General features: G+C 38.9%; 1 protein-coding gene across 2 annotated transcripts in view; it reads left to right on the plus strand.

Annotated features, from left to right (window-relative positions):
• The first annotated feature begins 11,977 nt into the window (after positions 1-11,977).
• The window catches only part of rbm33a (RNA binding motif protein 33a), a 37,529-nt gene continuing 31,038 nt past the window's right edge, over positions 11,978-18,468 (plus strand). For both annotated transcript variants that reach the window (XM_036520844.1, XM_036520845.1), the window contains exons 1-4: positions 11,978-12,127; positions 15,307-15,382; positions 15,890-15,938; positions 17,615-17,688. In XM_036520844.1, coding sequence (XP_036376737.1) covers positions 12,109-12,127; positions 15,307-15,382; positions 15,890-15,938; positions 17,615-17,688 — 218 coding nt within the window. In that variant the 5' untranslated portion in view covers positions 11,978-12,108. The remainder of the gene's footprint in view (positions 12,128-15,306; positions 15,383-15,889; positions 15,939-17,614; positions 17,689-18,468) is intronic.

Genomic DNA, 18,468 nt, shown 5'->3' on the forward strand with positions numbered 1-18,468 from the left:
ACACTATTTACAGAGTAAATACAGAAGCAATTCCAGACATCACCAACAGAGGGAATATTAAAAAAAAAAAAATCTTGGTTTTATTCTCTGAGATGGGATGTAACATTTTATGAAGATCCACTGCAATTAAAGGTCAGTTAAGCAAGAACAACTCCTCAAAAAGCATAGCTTTATGTGTGTTTGCACATTGTGTGTTCCTGTACGGATAGTTTCTTCAGCTATCGATTGGTGCAAAATGCGTGAGCTTCAGGTCAAGTTCAGGATAGTGGAGACAGTGCAAAGGGTAACACCTTTGTTTCCATCTTTCAGGAAGAGATTTGGATCACTGAGGGCCTGAGTTTATCTGGGATCACAGTCGACAGCATTTGTTAGAGCATTTGATCCTCCTTCTGTTTAGAGGCAGTTAATCAATGTGAGGATTAAAGCAACATAAGACAAAAAAGGCCCCTCTTTATCAGGTTAACAGACTCTTGGACCATTTCAGCGGCAGAAGGATGTTTGATAGCCATTTTCTCCCCTTTCATCACAATCACTTTCACACACATATCCATCCTTTACATAGTTTCTGAAGGAGGTCAGATTGGAGTATTAGCTGTGCCCAAGACTGAGACTCAAATTCAGTGCCCCAGACATAAGGTGACTGAGTGTACAGTTACAGTATTTAGTAAAGCAAACATAATGATACTGAACAATACAAAGACATAGGACCAGGAAAACAGATCCTAAAACGACTCTTAGATAAAACTGGTAAATAACATTCTTCTCTGGCTAACCCTCTCTCCCAATTGCAGAGGACTCAGACTGCAAAGACACATATAATAATGAGAAACAACTGAGACATAGGGAAAACCATGTAGCCTTTAAGACCACTTTAATGTAATGTGACAGCCATCCTCTGAATTAGTTCTTGGACATGAAACCCATGCATTCAAAGAAGTTCATCAGAAAACCTGCCTTCCAGCGGCTAGCTGAAAATTACACTAAAGAAACAGCTGCTAAGTAATTAATATTTCATGATCCATTCTTTTCTCCTTTCCTTTACCTCAATGAATATTAATATAAATTATGTTAATATATATTCCCAGAATACTACAGTATAGTAAAATACATGAGTATCAAAGCCCTGACTAAAAGATGCAAAGTTATATGTTTCTCTGAAATTTAACTGTGTACCTAATTGAGATGTTCCATACAGATTGCACCGCCAGTTATATGTATATTTATGTATGTGTCTGTGCAAGCACCATCATGCTTAAGTATATCTTACACTTCACTAGGACTGCATTTTTTAGATGTAAGCAAAATGAAGAGTTGGTGCAGGGATGGGATATTTACCTAATGACAAAGATGAAGTAAAAAGATAATTAAGGCAGCCTATTAAGTGAAAAGAGAAATTATTCTTTCTTTAGGAGGCAGTGTTCCTTATTCTATCACTCTCAAAATCATAATGGCAGAACAGATAATGCTAATGGCCATGACAATGCTCGACCTCTGCATGCACCTCGACCTCCCCAGTCTTCCCTCAGCAGCCTTAAATATGTATTATGTTCCATGCTCTTTTTTCTTCCTCCTAATACAATTATGATTATTGTCATACCTTCTTATAACGTGTTGTATCATTCGGGGTTGTGAGAGGGTTGGTCATTTTGGTGTGAGTCATTGCATGCACTAAAGCACACAGTGGAACGGAAAACTACTGACATACTAATGGCAAATTGTGCATGTGTAAATTCATCAATTACTCTTATATAGAGGCAGGTACTGAGTTTAAGAATGAAACCACCACAAAGTGTTTTTATTCCGATATTGTCAGAAGTCAAAGCTCCAGTTATCCCAACATGGAGAAGGGCTTCAGAGATAGATATGAAATAGACTATACATAGTTTCAAACAAACTGTGTATTTTAAAGTTGATATATGTTATCTATCAACCCAAACTTTTTTTTTTTTTTTTGCTCATTTTGCTATTTATTGTTTTTTTTTTTTTTTTGGGGGGGGGGGGGGGGGGGGTTGTGGCCAGATATATGCTACTTTATGAGAACCTGAGGGACAGTTCTACTCAGTGTTAGGATAAAAGAATATGGCTTTCTATGGACACTTCCAGCACAAGCATACATAGCAGGTAAAACCTTCCAAAACTCTAGCAAGTATAAGACAGCTCTATGAAACAGACATTTGTCAAGATCTAGGGATGGTGGCACACAATTATAATAATTCTCTGAAGAAATATGGCCTTATTCATAATTTTTAACCTATCAAAATTTTGAGATTAACTATAAATAACCTGATTCTGTTGTGCTATTAAAACTGCATTTTAAAATTTGAATTTTAGGAGCTAATCTTTTAGCTTTTGGGAAAAATTCATTCAACCATTCTAAACCTGGATCTTATATACATAATATGATTTTTGAAAATCACAAACAAATTAATTGCAGGTAAACCTGACATACATTATGACTGTTATACCAACTACAGAATCAGGGAAGCTGGGGCTGACATATGATGCAAGTTTTGAAATCGAGAAACTGTCCTGTGTGTTATCATCTCAGGAACTGGGCAATTTCAGTACCAAACATTACTGCGCACTGGTCACTGATGCTGCTCTATAAAACTATAACGTTTAATAACTCCAGGACACAGTGTCCAGCTAAACTGATTGTAACACAATATCTAGCTATTTCTCTCCACTTTCTGTGTTTCAGTTGTAGTTGCAGCTAACTTCATGCACAAACATTTAATAAATCCTCATGTTTTTGCGACATCTTAAATTTAAATTTGAAGATCTATGTAAAATTTAAATCTATGTATCTCTAAATCTATGATACATTCATATCGTATCATGATCACTACTAGTAGCAGAAGTTTTCAAAGAGCACTCAATCACATTCATTTTAATTTTTTAATGGTTTTATGAAGTGGATCTCCAGAAAAACTCCAAGGAGAAATTATCTTATTTGTTTTACAGTTTAGTGTAGCTTAATTTGGTCCATGTATTCTACACACATTTTCAGTTGGGAGTCCCTCTTTTGCACTTTATTTGCCTTACACTATGTCTCTCTTGTTTCTTTTTATTGCAGTTCTGCACTCACAGCTTTCAGAAAGCAGGTTAAAACTATTAAAAAATTATTTTTTCATTTTCACTACTCAGGATACCGCTTGATATTTGCTAACAGGCCCTACAATAATTATTGTCACTCTCAGTGATGTGACATAGCACACATCTTGTGTTGAATGGTTTTTATACAAGGTTTGTTTTCAGCATGCAGACAACAGATTAATACAAGAATTGTGGCAAACCTGAAAGGTTAAATAAATTAGCTAGATTGGGACTAAACTGTAGTGTATACATGCCTTAATTTAAAGAATGAAACTAATAAATATGTATTTAATAATTAATTATGAAACTAATCACATTCTCTTCACTCCTCTTGGTAGCCTCAGTCATTAACATAACTCTGCATGCACACTATGTAAATGCATGGCAGAAGAAAGGGCATTTCTTGCAGGGACTTTAATAAGAGGGAGCTCATGGACATACGCAAACTTTGAGTATGAGCACAGGGAGAAGTCATTCATTTCACTGTGTTCATCAGGGGGTGATTTCCCCTCACAATTATGCTTGTCTGCATTCATGTTTCACCAATTATTTATCCAATAATATCTTTCTCAAGAATATTGTTACCTGTTAAATTATTGGTGTATTCCAAGCCTTGTTATATCTACTTTTTGAGTACCCTGGTTCTGTGATTTTCCTTCCTTCCTACAAGAATGCATGGTTGGGAAAATGTTCCCAACCATGCATTCTTGTAACTAACAATTCATGTCTGACAATTATTTCCTGAAGTGACTATCACAGGTTGACAGAGTATTTAAATACACATACTTGTATCTAGAAGGATGTATGTGTTTCCAGACCTGGTATCACTTCATCAAACGGTACAAAATCCTGATTTGAAGTTAAAATTGTGTAAATGTAAATGAAAATGCCATGCAGCCATCCTTTTTTCACTTGACGTTTTAAACAGAGTGAAATTAGGACAAAACAAGCCATTGCCTTAACTTTTACCATTAATATACATTTTTCCTCCCTTTTGAAGTGCACTCTTTTCACTGACTGGACAATATAAGCCATCTGAGGGCAGCAAGCTTGTCATATTAGGCTTCAGTATGAAAGCATTAGTTGCAGGAACTTTTTCTCTTATGAGATGCCAGTCTTGGAAGTTCAAGTGCATGAAAGCACACACTGAAACAAATCTAATGAAATTTGTACCTTTTGCTCCCTCAACTCCTCAGCCCAAATTGGCTGAAGAGGAACGGGGTGGGTCTAGTTGGTCTTATTCAGTCAATCATAAGTCACTGAGCAACATGCACCAAAACAATTCAAATCATAAAAGAGATTGCATGAAAGTAACAGCTATCCCACTTTGGTAATAAAGAAGAGTTTGCAGTTTTAGTACTAGAGGCAATGAGATGTTTTGAAGCAGGTGGTGTGGGGACAGGGGGGTGGTCTAATGGATACTGCAGTTACTGAGTTAGCATCCAAATGACCTACCCTTGAGTGTATGAAACAGCACAAAACGCTTGTGCATTAATGAGGGAAAATATGAGTGAAATATTTCTTCCCTCTGCCCCCTATGGGCAGCCTGAGTTTTAAGACAATATCTGCATTGTGTCTTTTGGTAGATCGGAGAACATAGCCAACATGATAAGAAAAGAATCTGTAACAGAGGTGCACAGCACACAATATTATCAACCGAAGCAGGAAGGCAGGCACAGATGGGCAGGTAGAACAGAGCCTCTGTGCTGAGTTGCCTTGCAGAGTGAAGTTAGTGGTGAAGTGGATGTGGGATCTGAACAGCAGCCAGCAGCGGGGGACCTGTGAAGAAGAGCAAAAGAGAGGGGTAAGGGAACCCACAGCACCTCCATGCAGGAAGTGGATAATAACAGGAGCATGATAATTTTACAGGACCCCACATCTCCTGAATCTACCTTGAGTTGTATGTGCATCCCTTCTCTGACAGAGAGAACATCATTTAATGCTTACTGACTGCACACATTGTCCCTCAAACTTCCATTACTTATTGGAGTTGTAGGAGTAGTGCAGAGACAATAAATACTTATTCAGCTATGGGCAAACTGTAACTGCAAGCACTAGATCATTTTTTAACAATAATATTCAAATCATAACAACCAAGAAGCTGGAGCTGAAGTGATTTATCAAATTTAGCAGCCAAAATCATATAATGCAGTGTCATAACCTTTCACTCAGATAAACATTTCTTTGCCTTCTCATTTGGTCACATTCCCTTTTGTTTAATAAACGTAATTTGAATAGGTGTTTGATATCAGCTAATATAATATTACTTAAATATTATTCAAATTTGAAACCACACCAGCTCAATCAAATAATCATATACAGGAAGTTCAATAATAACACTACAGATTATGTTTGAAACATCCTCATCTCCTCTTTGTAGACAAAACTAATTGTTTCAGTTTACATAGCGGATGTGTCAGATTGTATGACTTCAAGCCCATAGGAAAGTTGTCATTTTTTATCAATAAAGTTTAAGAAAAAGTGGGGGGAAAAACCCCAGCTCTGAATCTGATCCTCTCCATCACCAAAGTCCATTAGAATTCGCTGCCTGTCTTTTTCCAGGAAAGTCCCTGTATACTTTCTTAAATTAGAAATCTTACATCTGATCCCCTTTATCGCTGAGGCTTTCAGGTATTGACCTTGGAAAGCTATCAAAAATGGCCTCTTCCCTGCCAGAGACCACGTAATTATCCGATATACCGAGACTGCAGCTCACAGCACGGCCCTGCTGGTGCATCATGTAGTCTTTGTTGATGTTTTAGGGACCCAGAGGAATATGGGCTGCACTTCAGCAGTGCTTTTGAGGGCAGAGGAAACACTTGTTCCCATTGCTGGAAGTTGATGGTTGCCAGCAATCACCATCTGGGACATGCAGCCCTTAAACCATGATAAACTTTAACTGGGCCTGCAAGGGGTTAGTCAGTAAAAAAATGATTTCAGGGAGAGAATACTGATATCAGACCTAACCAAGGTTTAGCATCACCTCTCCCCTGGCCTTAAGATCTGTTACAAATGCGGTGGATATTTTAAGCTGTAAACAGGCTTTTTTTGGGAATTTGCATTTTTTTTAAAAAATAAAAGCAAATTCTATTGACTGACATTCAGCGATAAGATTCCTCTTCTGCCCTACTTATCATGAAGTGACAATCAAGCAGTGTAAGGAAGGGTAAGACTGCAGTACTTGTGAATCGGAAAGAAATAAAACAAGCAGACCTTTTAATGACAATGCAAACATGGAACTTACTGGCCTCCACCCATTTTATCTCCTCTCCATGTCTGGTGGCTTGGAGGTTGTTATGCAAATTGTCACCTAGAAGTTTGTTTCTGAGACACAGTTACAAGGATCATGATTATTTAGTAGTTTACTTCACATGAAGTGACATAAGATGCTCTCAACTACAGGTGCATGGCAGGACAGGATGGAATAGTTAAAAAATGACAAAGTTTTTTTTTTTTTTGGCCGGACATTGCTTTCAAATTCCACACCCAATGTTATGAAAATGCAAACAAGTGAAAGGTTAACTGAAAAAAATTGCTTCCTGGCCGTTATGGTTTGGAAACAACCATCATGTCAGTCATACATTTCTCTATTGAATGTGCGGCCAGTTCGGCTGGGCACCAGAATTGGCTATCTGCCACAATGAAACCTTTCAGAGTGAGTGACAAACCCATTATGCCGAAAAGACAAGGTCTTGGTGGGGCTTATTCACTTTTAACTCAGTCCATTGTGTGATTTCATTGTAACAGGCTCATTATTCTCAAGAGAGTCCTGTGACATTTCCCCCCTTCGAATTCCTACAGCCACCTCCCTGACTGATAGACAGCAGCCCCATTGATTAGCATTACAGCGCCAGAGTTGGTAGCCAGGTCATCCCATTCTACTGTATGTAAATTGCTGTTTACTGTATGTCTCTGTAAGTAAGTCTCCTAAATTAATTATCTGGATGCAAAATAACATTTCCCTTGCTGTGACAAAACTAAGATACATTTGTGATTGTGAATGTTTTTTTCCCCTGGTTTTATATATCTATGAAACACCAAGTTTCGGTTTGTTCATAACATGGCAATTTTGTCAGAGTTGTGAATGATACCCCTATCTCCTCCATTATTTCTTATGTTTATTTTCCAGTGCAATTAGATGCAAGGGTTGGATATGACACAATCGGGTTTGGATATGACACAATCGGCCAACAAATGCAAATGCATCGACACACAGGCTTTTTTGCCTTGATAATGACATCCGCTGCATCAGACCTCAACTTAAGCATATAAAGGGGAGCACTTTGCCCTCTCCAGCATGACACGTGACACCCCATGAGTGCTGTATTTTCAGACATCAATCATTGACATGAAATCCCTTTTTAAACTATATCATTAGGATTTCAATGGGAATTTTCATGGACATAATGTTGTAATATTAACAAAATATGAATACTCCATAACTATTTATACATGCTAATATTTATATTATAGTATAGTATGGTGTTTATACTATACTATTTATACATTTATACTTATACAAACATACTTTTGTGTGAAGTACAGCATAAATATATTGTGTATTGTGCATTGTGTATTGTGACACACACTCTATGATGGTTTAGGAACGACTGCTGACATGGACAATACAAGACGCAAAGCCCAGCCTTCCAGCAGGTGTTGTGTACAGGGTGAGTGATGCAGTGTCCATACGGAAAGGATGAACCCTTCATGAGTTCACCTCCTGAAAACAACAACCTTACAGCACCAAACTGAAACAAAGATAGGCATGAAAACTTCCATCCCTCTACCTTTGGTTCTTTGTCCCTTTCACCAGCTCTTTCTCCAGCTCTTGTTCTCACCCCCCAGGCTCTCTCTCACCATACCTATAAATCAGGATTTTTGTATTGCAAAACAAACAGTGGTGGAATTGCTGCAGGCATATGTGTAAATTCTTGGCAAGCAGATTACCATGAAATGAGAATTCCTGTGAATTGTATTTGATACAAAATTTAAGTATATTGCACATTTTTATGTGTTATGTGTTTCACATAACACAGTTTAATGTGTTATGCGAAATGCTGATGGGGGGTGTTTTTTCCCTGCTTAACTCAATGAAAATAGAGGTCACAATCCTAGATCTTAAAAATCACACAAATGTGTTTTTAAAAAAAACCATGAAGAACACTTAAAACGCAGTGTTTTTCATTGTTTTTATCAGTGTAACAAGCCAAATCATACATCAGAAATTCTGAATCAGAATTCAACATTTCACTGAAATTGTGATCTTTAACAGAATTTAAATTGAAATAACTTTTATGCATTAGGGATGTTCATTTAGATTAATTTGAAATTTAATATTCAATGGCTCCCAAGACTAAATATTTTAATCAACGTTTGCTTTTTTCCCTATGTAACTGCAGTTCTTTCTATGAAAATAATAACTCACTAAAAAGGAATTTGCATTCACTCACAATTGCAGGCAGGAAAATGAATAGTATACATTAATTATTTGTATTTCAGGCAAGGTGCTTAGGCTGTCCTTCTTGAATATAGGTGAAAAAGAATAAAACTGGATTTTTTTCCCCTTTTTAACTCATTGTTGACTGTGTAAATAAAAATGCAGTCTCATGCTTAACTAATATGTATTAGTTTTGTTTTGTATTATTAAAGCAGTTGCAATTTTTTGCCTAGACATATTTTTCTAATTTAATATTACGTAGCTATCCTTGTCTTTCTTTCATTTTATTATCCCTCTGGGTTGTATGAATCCATGTTATTTCTATCATGCACTCTGCACAAGGCTTTATAATAGTATAAACGTAAAAGGATTATAAAAATAAAATTTGATATATCATTTGACTAATTCCTCCTTCCCCTCTCGTACTCCTTTTAAAATCATATGAAGGAAAATTATATGTTATCCTTACAGCTGGTCTCTGGATTCTCTGCAGCTTGGTAGGATTTCTTTGGAAATTAGACATTTGCATCTCAATCAGCATAATCCGGGATAAGTGTGGTAAATGGTGGAAATTCATGTGACAACTGTAAATGTACAGGCTAAGTGCATCAGCCTTTTCTCCATGAAACCTGTTCCACTCTGGTAAACGGATGAGGATAATAATCCCTGAAGGTAAATGTCATTTTTACAACTTTGACAGTAACCTCCCCCTCGTACTTGTTATATTTTACAGCGTGTGGCTCTAAATCAGGATTTTCACTCAAGACGACGCATATTAGGCCTGACAGGGTTTTAGTATGTGAAGAATTCATTGGAGGGCATACCTCTAATACCATCAGTTGAGCGGTCTTGCATTGTCTATAGGGAGTCCATATCATTGTCTTTGAGGAAAGTTACCACAAAGCAACTTGAGGCATACAATGTTTTTTTTTCTTGATTCATCCAGCACATTCATCTTGGTAATTCTGCTCTTTACTGATTGAAGCATAATAAATTGACAAGCCTTATTATTCAGCTAACTGGCTGTGACTGGAAGAAGCAGCCCTCAAAATGGTAGTATCCCTTATTCACTCACCAACTGATGGTGACCAACTGAGTGAACAGCTCCCCCAAAGTAAATGCAGGACTTTGTTGTACCACTAGATGGCAGAATGGCCAGCCAAGTCTTGCCTTTCAACAAGTTCTTCAGTTATTTATTTATTTATTTTTTTTTTTATATCACCACTCCATTATTATTCATGGAGTACTGGTAGTATTTTGAAAAGTGATAACCCACACAGTTAAATGGATTATATTAGGAGGTCAGATCCTTTGCTTTCTTAAAATAGCCATTACGTGGGCTACCTTATTTTTTCAGACATACCCATACATTGCAGAAAAGTACAAACTAGCTCTCTACATTCTACAGAGGAGCCTCTTTGTATGTGACAAGAAAGTGTATGTGTATATTTTTAGATCAGAATTCTTCCAACAGAACTGGTTAAATCCCAGCGTACCTCATGAAGTCTGACCTGTTGGCCTATAAATGAATCTCATATCTACTGCAGTGCGTGCTGTGTCTTCTGTCTCTTCCTGATGATACAGACCACTACACTTGCCCACTGCAGTCAATTAGAGAACACCTCTGTCATGGTCTCAGGGAAGATTTTCAAAATTTTTAAATCCAAAACTATAACCAAGTAACAACACGTCAATACATTCTTTGGAATTGTTTTCATAGAATTTAAATTAAACATGTACAGGAATGGAATTGAAGGTGAATGAGACCCAGTCCCCAATCTGAAATGGCTGATGGTGACTCACAAAATGCAACAATCCTCCTGGTCCTAACCCCAAGGGTGGCACCAACTGAAGCACCGACTTACCTTCTAGGATTGCTGTTTGTAATTAGGATTGGATGCTGAAGCTATCATTAACTCCAATTAGCTAAAAGGATTTCCTTGGGCAAGGTGTACCATGTACTCAATTTACTATAAAGTTGAACTATTTTTCTACCCTCATTTATCATTGATTATTGTACAATAAACAAATAAATACAGAACATTTTAAACAAATGGTTGGAAAATCCTAATCAACAAGGTCAAAATAAACCAAACCAGGACATGATTTAGTAAACATTTAGTTATAGCTTTTACCGCTTGTGAAGTTGCATCAAAGTGTGAAAGGTCTCTACAATATGCTAAAAATTTTGGGTAACATTTGTAGCTGCAATGATTAGAAAACATGTTTGGTAATAGGAAATTAAACCTGTTCATTTCTTTGATGTAACTGGGCTGATGCTGGGGTTGGAACACCATGGCTTTTTACACCCTGATGCCTATTAAACATCCAATTATTTTTCACAGCATCCAAGGTAAGTCTGAAAGCAATGCAAATTATGAGTCACTGTATAGAGTTGAAATTATAATAATGAATGCAATCTTAAAGAGAGCTCTGTTTGCATTCATAATTTTCCATACACTATACAACCTAGTTACAATCTGTTATGCACACTTGGCATTATGTGCTTCCTTTGCCCAGATTGTCAGACAGAAACTTGTTCTGAGTATGGAGATGGTAATGTTCTTTGTAATTTATCTACATAGGTACAGTACAAAACATTTTCGTAAATCATTTAAAATAATTTATTGTTCTAGCTAGATCTGTAATTAATTGGTAGTTATGGGTGAAGCTGGGGAGAGCTCAGAGCAATCACTTGAGATTGAAGCTTCATTTAGGTTTTTGAACAGTTCTTATTTTTTGCATTAAAAATCCTGTGGGGAATGAACTGGCACTTTTGGATGCAGTTAAACTGAATCTACAGGTAGTTCCATGTACAAAAACTGGGGAGGTAGACAAGAGGGTGTTCACCCCAGTCAGTTAAGATTTTGAGAGGCATTTTGGGAGTGGTACAGAACAGCTCACTATAATAGAGTAGCAAAGAAAGGATCCTACTAATAATACTGATGTGGCTTAAATGTTGATCTTAGGGAGCAATGTGTGAGATTTGGTGTTCATTTTATTGAAAATGGGCCCTAATATGGTGAACCTGCCATTTTGGTAGACTTTCAGTTTTAGATAAGGCTTCCAGGTTAGTTTCCGGGTTGGGCACTGCCACTGTAATCTTGAGCAATGCAACCTGAGCCTCAACTGCTTCAGTAAACTGTTGGCTGTTTTAGACGGATCGTTAATGTCTATTAACAGTCTGTAAATTAAGCTATGCAATTCTTTTTGGATATGGATGTATTCAATGTAAATAATGAAATTATGTTTTCGATAGAACAAGTCGAGACAATGAAAGAGACATAAGTAAACATTTAATGACTCCGTGCACTGATTTATTTGAATAATCGTGCGAACATGAATATTTGATTGTGGAGTACAACGCACACTTCCAACTGCGCACTCTCACAACCACACATCTTCCTATGTCCCAGAGTGCCTCAGTAGTTACAGTGACTGTCCGCCATATTGAGATAATGCTCCTGGTATAAAGCTACTTGGGTCTTGACCGATATAATTTTAGTAAGATTACTCAATGCATTCAACAATTATTTAGACGTTCTTGTGCATTCAAGAGATTGACCTGTGATATGGCGACCAGTGTCCGAGGTATGACGTCTGTTCCCTAATAACTTTAGTTCGTAGCTATACTGCTATCATGCTACTTACGGAGGCGGATGTTGTTTTCTGCACATATGAGGCCTACATTGCCAACAATCAGTTGGTGTTTTGCAGTACTCTTATTCAGTACGAGTGTGTGTATTGTTTTATATTACACGTTCTCTAAATATGTAACGTGTTTCAGTGGATATTTGAGCCGCGGTAACACATACGTTAGTTTGGTTCCAGTTGTTTACAGCCATTGATATCTCGGTGTTAGCAGGGTAGCTAGCTGCAGTTCAGTGCAGTTACAGCCAGCTAGCGAATGCCATGTTCGCTAGATATCGTGGTGGCATTGTCGTCAGACTTTAAACAACAAGCTCATGTTCTTGTCCTTTAAATATTATAAAGTCTGTAGAGAGCTATGCATTCACTAGGTAGTGTTGTTATGTTTGCACATCTAGCATGTAGGGTACAGCTAACGTTAGTTAGCCTACGTGAAATATAGATTGCTAGGCTTTTTCCACTCGGTTGGGTGGCAAACGATAGCTAAATTGCTAAACTCCATTTTGGCTAACGACGTTACCGCTATCTGCTATTAACATCATAATTGTGTAGGAATGTGCACAAACTTACTTTTCCATCTAGAATGTTGAACTTGATCATATCTGCGGCGATATTTTGCTTTGCACCAGTTCCAAAGAACAAAAGATCGTAACGTTAAGTATACCGTAAACCAAGATACAAGGCTCAGAGACTCAGCTAATCTTTTACCTATCTAGCGATAACTAGCCAGTATTAATAGTTGCAAGTACAGTTGGCACTCTTAAACGTGTCATGTACTGCGTTTTATTTTCTGTCTAAGAAATAAGGCAGCCATGAGAGTATAGTGGTAGTGGTGGTTGTTTGGGGGAGGGGGGGGGGGGGGGGGGGGGGGGGGTTTGCTGTCACTTTCATTCATTGACCGTCGCGAAAGCCAGCTACTGTTTTCTTTCTTTGGGGGCTTTTGCATTAATGTTATGCATCATGCATTATTATAAAGTAGAAGGCAACCTTCGAGCGTATCTCAGTGCAGATGTATTGTCTAACAGATGCTTGTAAGTTAGTCAGACCCAGTTACCATCGCGTAATTACTGTATATAATATGGAGTAAGTATTTGATATTTCACACCATGTAGCTGAATTGCTAATGTTTATGGGGTGCATGTCAACGTTTTGCCTGTAGCAGAACAGGTGCACTTAACTTAAAGAAAAGCAGGTGTCAAAAAGGGCACAGTTTTAAATCTACACACCCACATAAGCTGATATTATTTTACTTTGTTTTACTGTGAAACTTAACTTGCAATAAATGTGCAAATGGTATATGTGACATATTTGCAGTTAGAGGCATGGCGGGCCAATGCCAGAAAGTAACATGGTTTCCTTACATTACTGAGGATGGACTCAAATCAAATGTTGTGTCTCTGACAGTATAGGTTAGAGTTCTGTGCGGTGCAGAATTAAGCAGTTTCTCATGTTTGTTGTGTGCATAGGTCTATTTGTTTTTAAAGAGTGTATAAACTCTCATCATGTCGAAACTCTTTTCTCCCTTCCTCCCCACACACACCCACGGTTTTTATTAGTCTCCTCTTATGTAGGAAATTCAATATTCTTACTGAGTTTAAGGCAAAATGACAGAAATTGGGGACCTTTTAATACAGACTTGATATATATACATTCTCAACATGCTTTCTCTGTATATATGCTTAAAAGCTATTCAAGAAATAATAGGAAAATTGATGCATGGCTACAAATTTAGCATTTTTCATAAATAACTGAAGTTCTGCATGTGTTTGTTCAGGCCATTACAGATACTCGCGTTATGAAAAAGAACTACGTAATGCTGTCCAGACATTTTTCTTCAGTGTTTGAATTTATGGGAATTTGTATAGGCAAAAATAGATTGAGTTCAGGGGTTGAGAACATAGAAGTGTTTTGAATTAGTATAATGTGAAGTCAGTTTTTTGAAACTAACAAGTATTACTTATTTGTGTTTGTAAATCAAGGCATACTGAGACAAGACAAAGCAGACCATCTCAAATTTCAAATTCATCAAATGTACCACAACCACAACCTTAAAGATGAGCCCTGGAAGGCATGTATACCACACTTGTAAAACATTTTTTTTAGACACAACCAGGCAGTTAAAATTCTTGGACACAGCAGCCTGTCATATATGAGTGTGGCATTTTGAAACTGCAGCTGACAGAGCATATCGTGTGCAACTCTGCTTTTAATGCCACTACTAATGTTACACATTCAAACTGAAACCAAGTAATCAGTCGTAGTTCATAGCAGGTCCATGTCCGTTAAGGTGCTGGTGTTTGGTAATAGGATGGAGCTGCCTCAGTTTCTCCCTCCAATCTTGGCAACTGTAGATTATAGCACAGCGATGGTCCTGTTGTTCATATGGCAGATAGCCCCCATAACATTGTTTATACCTTGATTTCACTCTCAGCCTCAAATTCAGCCTTGTCAGTGTTTGCATATGTTGAGTTACTGAATTCATTGGCATGTTTCATATATTTATACATGTTGTGATGATTCTAAATGATTTTATGAGAGTGGTGGTTTTATAAAAGTCTCAGTCATTTGTTCTCTAGCTGGAATGCTCTATGTCTTGTTTAACTGTGCATGAAGCATTATCCCCTTACAGGTAGGAATCTCTTAATCTGTCTTTCTTAACATGAAAGTTATGAATGGATATATTTGGGGGTGTGCCGTGGTTTGTACGTCATTCACTGGGGCAGTTGATGTTTAATGTTACACCAGTGAACTGCATCATAGCAGGTGAGCAACGATACCTGACATTAACCCAAAACTCCCATGCACACCAGCCCTCTCCTCGTGTCCGTCACATCCCATTACCACAGTGGTAGTGAGAAATTAGCTGACCTCGATCGGGTGAAGATTAGGCAGATAAACGGATAGTTTATCAGAGAGGACCTCGTCACGAGCCGATCGTGCGGGTCCCGTTGCCGCAGGCAGAACTCGCGCTCTTCGGTAATTACGCCGCGCGGCCTCCACGTGCAGGCGGCCCCAACAGCCTTGACTGGCGGCGCGGGTTCCGCTGGCTCGCCGCGTGTGACATAAGCTTAATGATCTGCACTGCAGTCAATTAACAGATTACCTGTTCCCCCTGCCTCCAGATGATGACTTTGATGAGTATGACAAGCCGGGCGCTGAGAGGTCGCGCCGAAGGAGAGGAGACGACGATTTGGACAGGTATTACTGCACTTTCCTATTAAGCACGTCCATGTCGGGAATGTTTTAATCTCGAACCAGTGGCACGTCAATTTCTCCTGCAGGCTGTCGGGATTAACCTCTGACACCGCACGCAGTTCTGTTTAAAATGAGCAATTAATATCCTTAGCCTATGTCAATTGCTCATCTGTGTTGTGGCAAGATTTCCTAGCTTGTTTGAATTATAAAAAAGGGGAAGAAACTATTACAGTAGTAAAACCCACCATGTGTTACGGTTGGTATGTTTGTGTGCTTTTTTACGTTTTAATGAGATGCATCCCAGCTTTGATATTTAGTTCAAAATATGATGACACTGGAACCCTCTATTAAAAGTGTACAAGGACACTGGACATGCTGAACATACAACATAGGAGTGTATTTCTTTAATGGAATAAAAAAGGAATTATTGTTGTTAAATGATTACAATGCATGGACTGAATTGGTGTAGGTGGTCATGGTAACTAACCGTCCCTATTTTTCCCTCTTCAGTGATTTGGAAGGTGATTTACTTGAAGAAGATTGGCTCACAGCCAGAAAGGTAAGGTTCATACTAAGATCCCCATCAGTGTTATAAAACTGTTGTATATGTGCTTACGTCGTTTTTTTACTTAGAAAAAACATTTTTCATTTTTCATGTTTCAAATATGTTATTGGTACCTTTAGTACTAAAACAGGTATATCAGCAATGACAGTATCAGAATGTCCCAATATTGGCCACATGAGGCATTGAATTGTGCTTGTCCTAGCACATTTAATTTCAGATCAGTTTGACACCTTGTCCAAACATGATAAATGCATCCGGCCGGATGATGCGAGCAACTCGACACAGTTGTGTTGCATTAGCTGTGTGCACACAAGTTGGGATATTACAAACACTTGCTCTGTTTGTTTGAGGGTACATTGAGCAGAGCTGTACATGTGTTGAACTTAAGTGAGCAGTTGTATTGAGCCTTTTAGCCATTTTCTTCCCACTCTTTTAGGTTCATATTTCACTGTGTGGCGAGAGGGGTGTATAAATCCTCCCAATAGTCCTATGATTATTCTATTCTTGTTACTCTAGGACCATAGACGTATTAATGTATATATGTGTGAACAGAGAAGTGCCCCTGCTGTGGAGCACATCGGTGTGAGCTGGAGCTGGAAGAGTTCCAGCAAATAGTGTTTTACCAGTCTTTCTTTTCTCGCGTTGAAAATACTCTGCATCTGCTCTACCACGTTTGGAAGGACACTGGTTCTCCTAGTCAATTGACACATAAAGCAGCACTCTTTTAAAGATGAGGTAGTGCAGAACGCTGCCCCCGAGGCTGATGAATGTTCCTGCGTAGACGCTGGACCCAGGGAGGAGTCTGCGACGCTGTGCTGTCGGCCTGTGACAGGTGGTTCCTCCACAGGGGAATCTGCCACAGTCTACCTGCCAGTAGCTCCTGCAGGTTCAGCATGGGCCCTGTCCTTTGGGCCCGACAGGAGGAGCTCTGAAGGGACTGTCGCAAGATCCTTCTGTGTCCAACAAAGGATGCGCATAGTGGAGAAGGCAGTAAGTTCTGTTAGGGGGTAGGAAGGAAGAAAACACAAACAAACCAACCACCTACATCTGGCATCCCAACACACCCAGATCCTCTGAGCCACATGTGTATACGGAAGCGGCTTTTGGATATGAGGGATCCCGCTTGAACGTGGAGTTCTGCCCGCTGATTCTTTACTCTGGACAGGAGGGCAGCGTCTCTTCTGGGCAGCAGAAGGGCTGCGAGCGTGAAATCGTGAAATCGTGTGTGGCGCTGGACGGCGTTCAACACCTCGCTCACCCCTCTCCCAGGCTGGCTTTGCACAGCAGCTGCTTCGGCTCCTTTACGTCAGTCGCATGCACTTATCTGGGGGTGCATGTGAGCCCCCTTCCAGAATGCATTAGTGTATTCACACACGTGACGTTGGCACTGCCGTAGTCGTGTGCAGATTGAGCTTGCACCCAAGACTGAATCGGCCAAATAGTCTGGAAGCCCAACAAACCAAAATGTGTGCCTGGGCTCCAGCCTGAATGGTGGGTCCGCAAAGCATCTTGTTCCCTTGGTCTGTGAGTATGTGGGATTGTGCGTGCTCCCACAGACCACATGTCCCAGCAGGCTGATGCTCCTCAGCAAGTCATGAGCTTCACAGTATTGCTAAATAACAGTCTCTGTAGTTATGTACTGTAAACAGAGTCTGACCTTCTTTTTGCAGAATCCCTCCGATGTGTCAGATGAAGAACTAAATGATGATCTTCTGCAAAGCGATGAAGAAGATCATACCATGAGGTAAATATTTTCATATGAGGCTGTAAGCTAAATCATTTAATCATTTTGGGGGGGGGGGGGGGGGGTGTTGAACAGAACATCTATTACATTCATTGTAAACAAACTGTCTACCATATGTGAGGTTCATCATGGGGTAAGTACATCTAAAAAGACTTGCGTGTGCCAACTGAAAAAAGTGGGGTATCCAAATATTTTGTGGCTTACCTCTGAAATAAACAGCTGTTTCTGGCAGCATTTTTTTTAGTATAAAAAAACATTACTAGCTGTCTGTACATCCTGGCTATTAGGTATAGTACTGAGCTGCCACAACAGTTGTTGGGCAAATACAGTGGTACCATGACGCATGAAGAACTGCACTGTGGACCTGGGAGTCGTGTATTTGTTTCCTGTTTGGGATTTCTGTTGCTCTGCCAATAAAGGTTCCTAAACCCAAACACTCAAGTGTAGTTCCAGCTGTACAACTAGGTTACAGAAATGTGTTGCACTGTGGTAGCGCACCTGGCATGTACAGGCCTCAAAATCAGGTAGAGTTGATTTGTCTGATGATCAACCATTGGCATCAAGAGGAACTTTTAAGGCGCATTCCAGATGATACATGTTATTCCTGTTCATGTTGTTCATGATACATGTTGTTCCTGACTTTAATGTCTTGAAACACATGAAAGAAAACAACCTTGATAATGTAGATTTCATTGGTCTATTGATAACAGATTTTAAATGTGTGTGTGATGTGACTAGATGTAGTTTTATCTCATATTGCTTACTTCAAATTTCTGGACA

This window comes from Megalops cyprinoides, chromosome 2, assembly GCF_013368585.1.
Source record: "Megalops cyprinoides isolate fMegCyp1 chromosome 2, fMegCyp1.pri, whole genome shotgun sequence".
NCBI classification, from domain to species: domain Eukaryota; kingdom Metazoa; phylum Chordata; class Actinopteri; order Elopiformes; family Megalopidae; genus Megalops; species Megalops cyprinoides.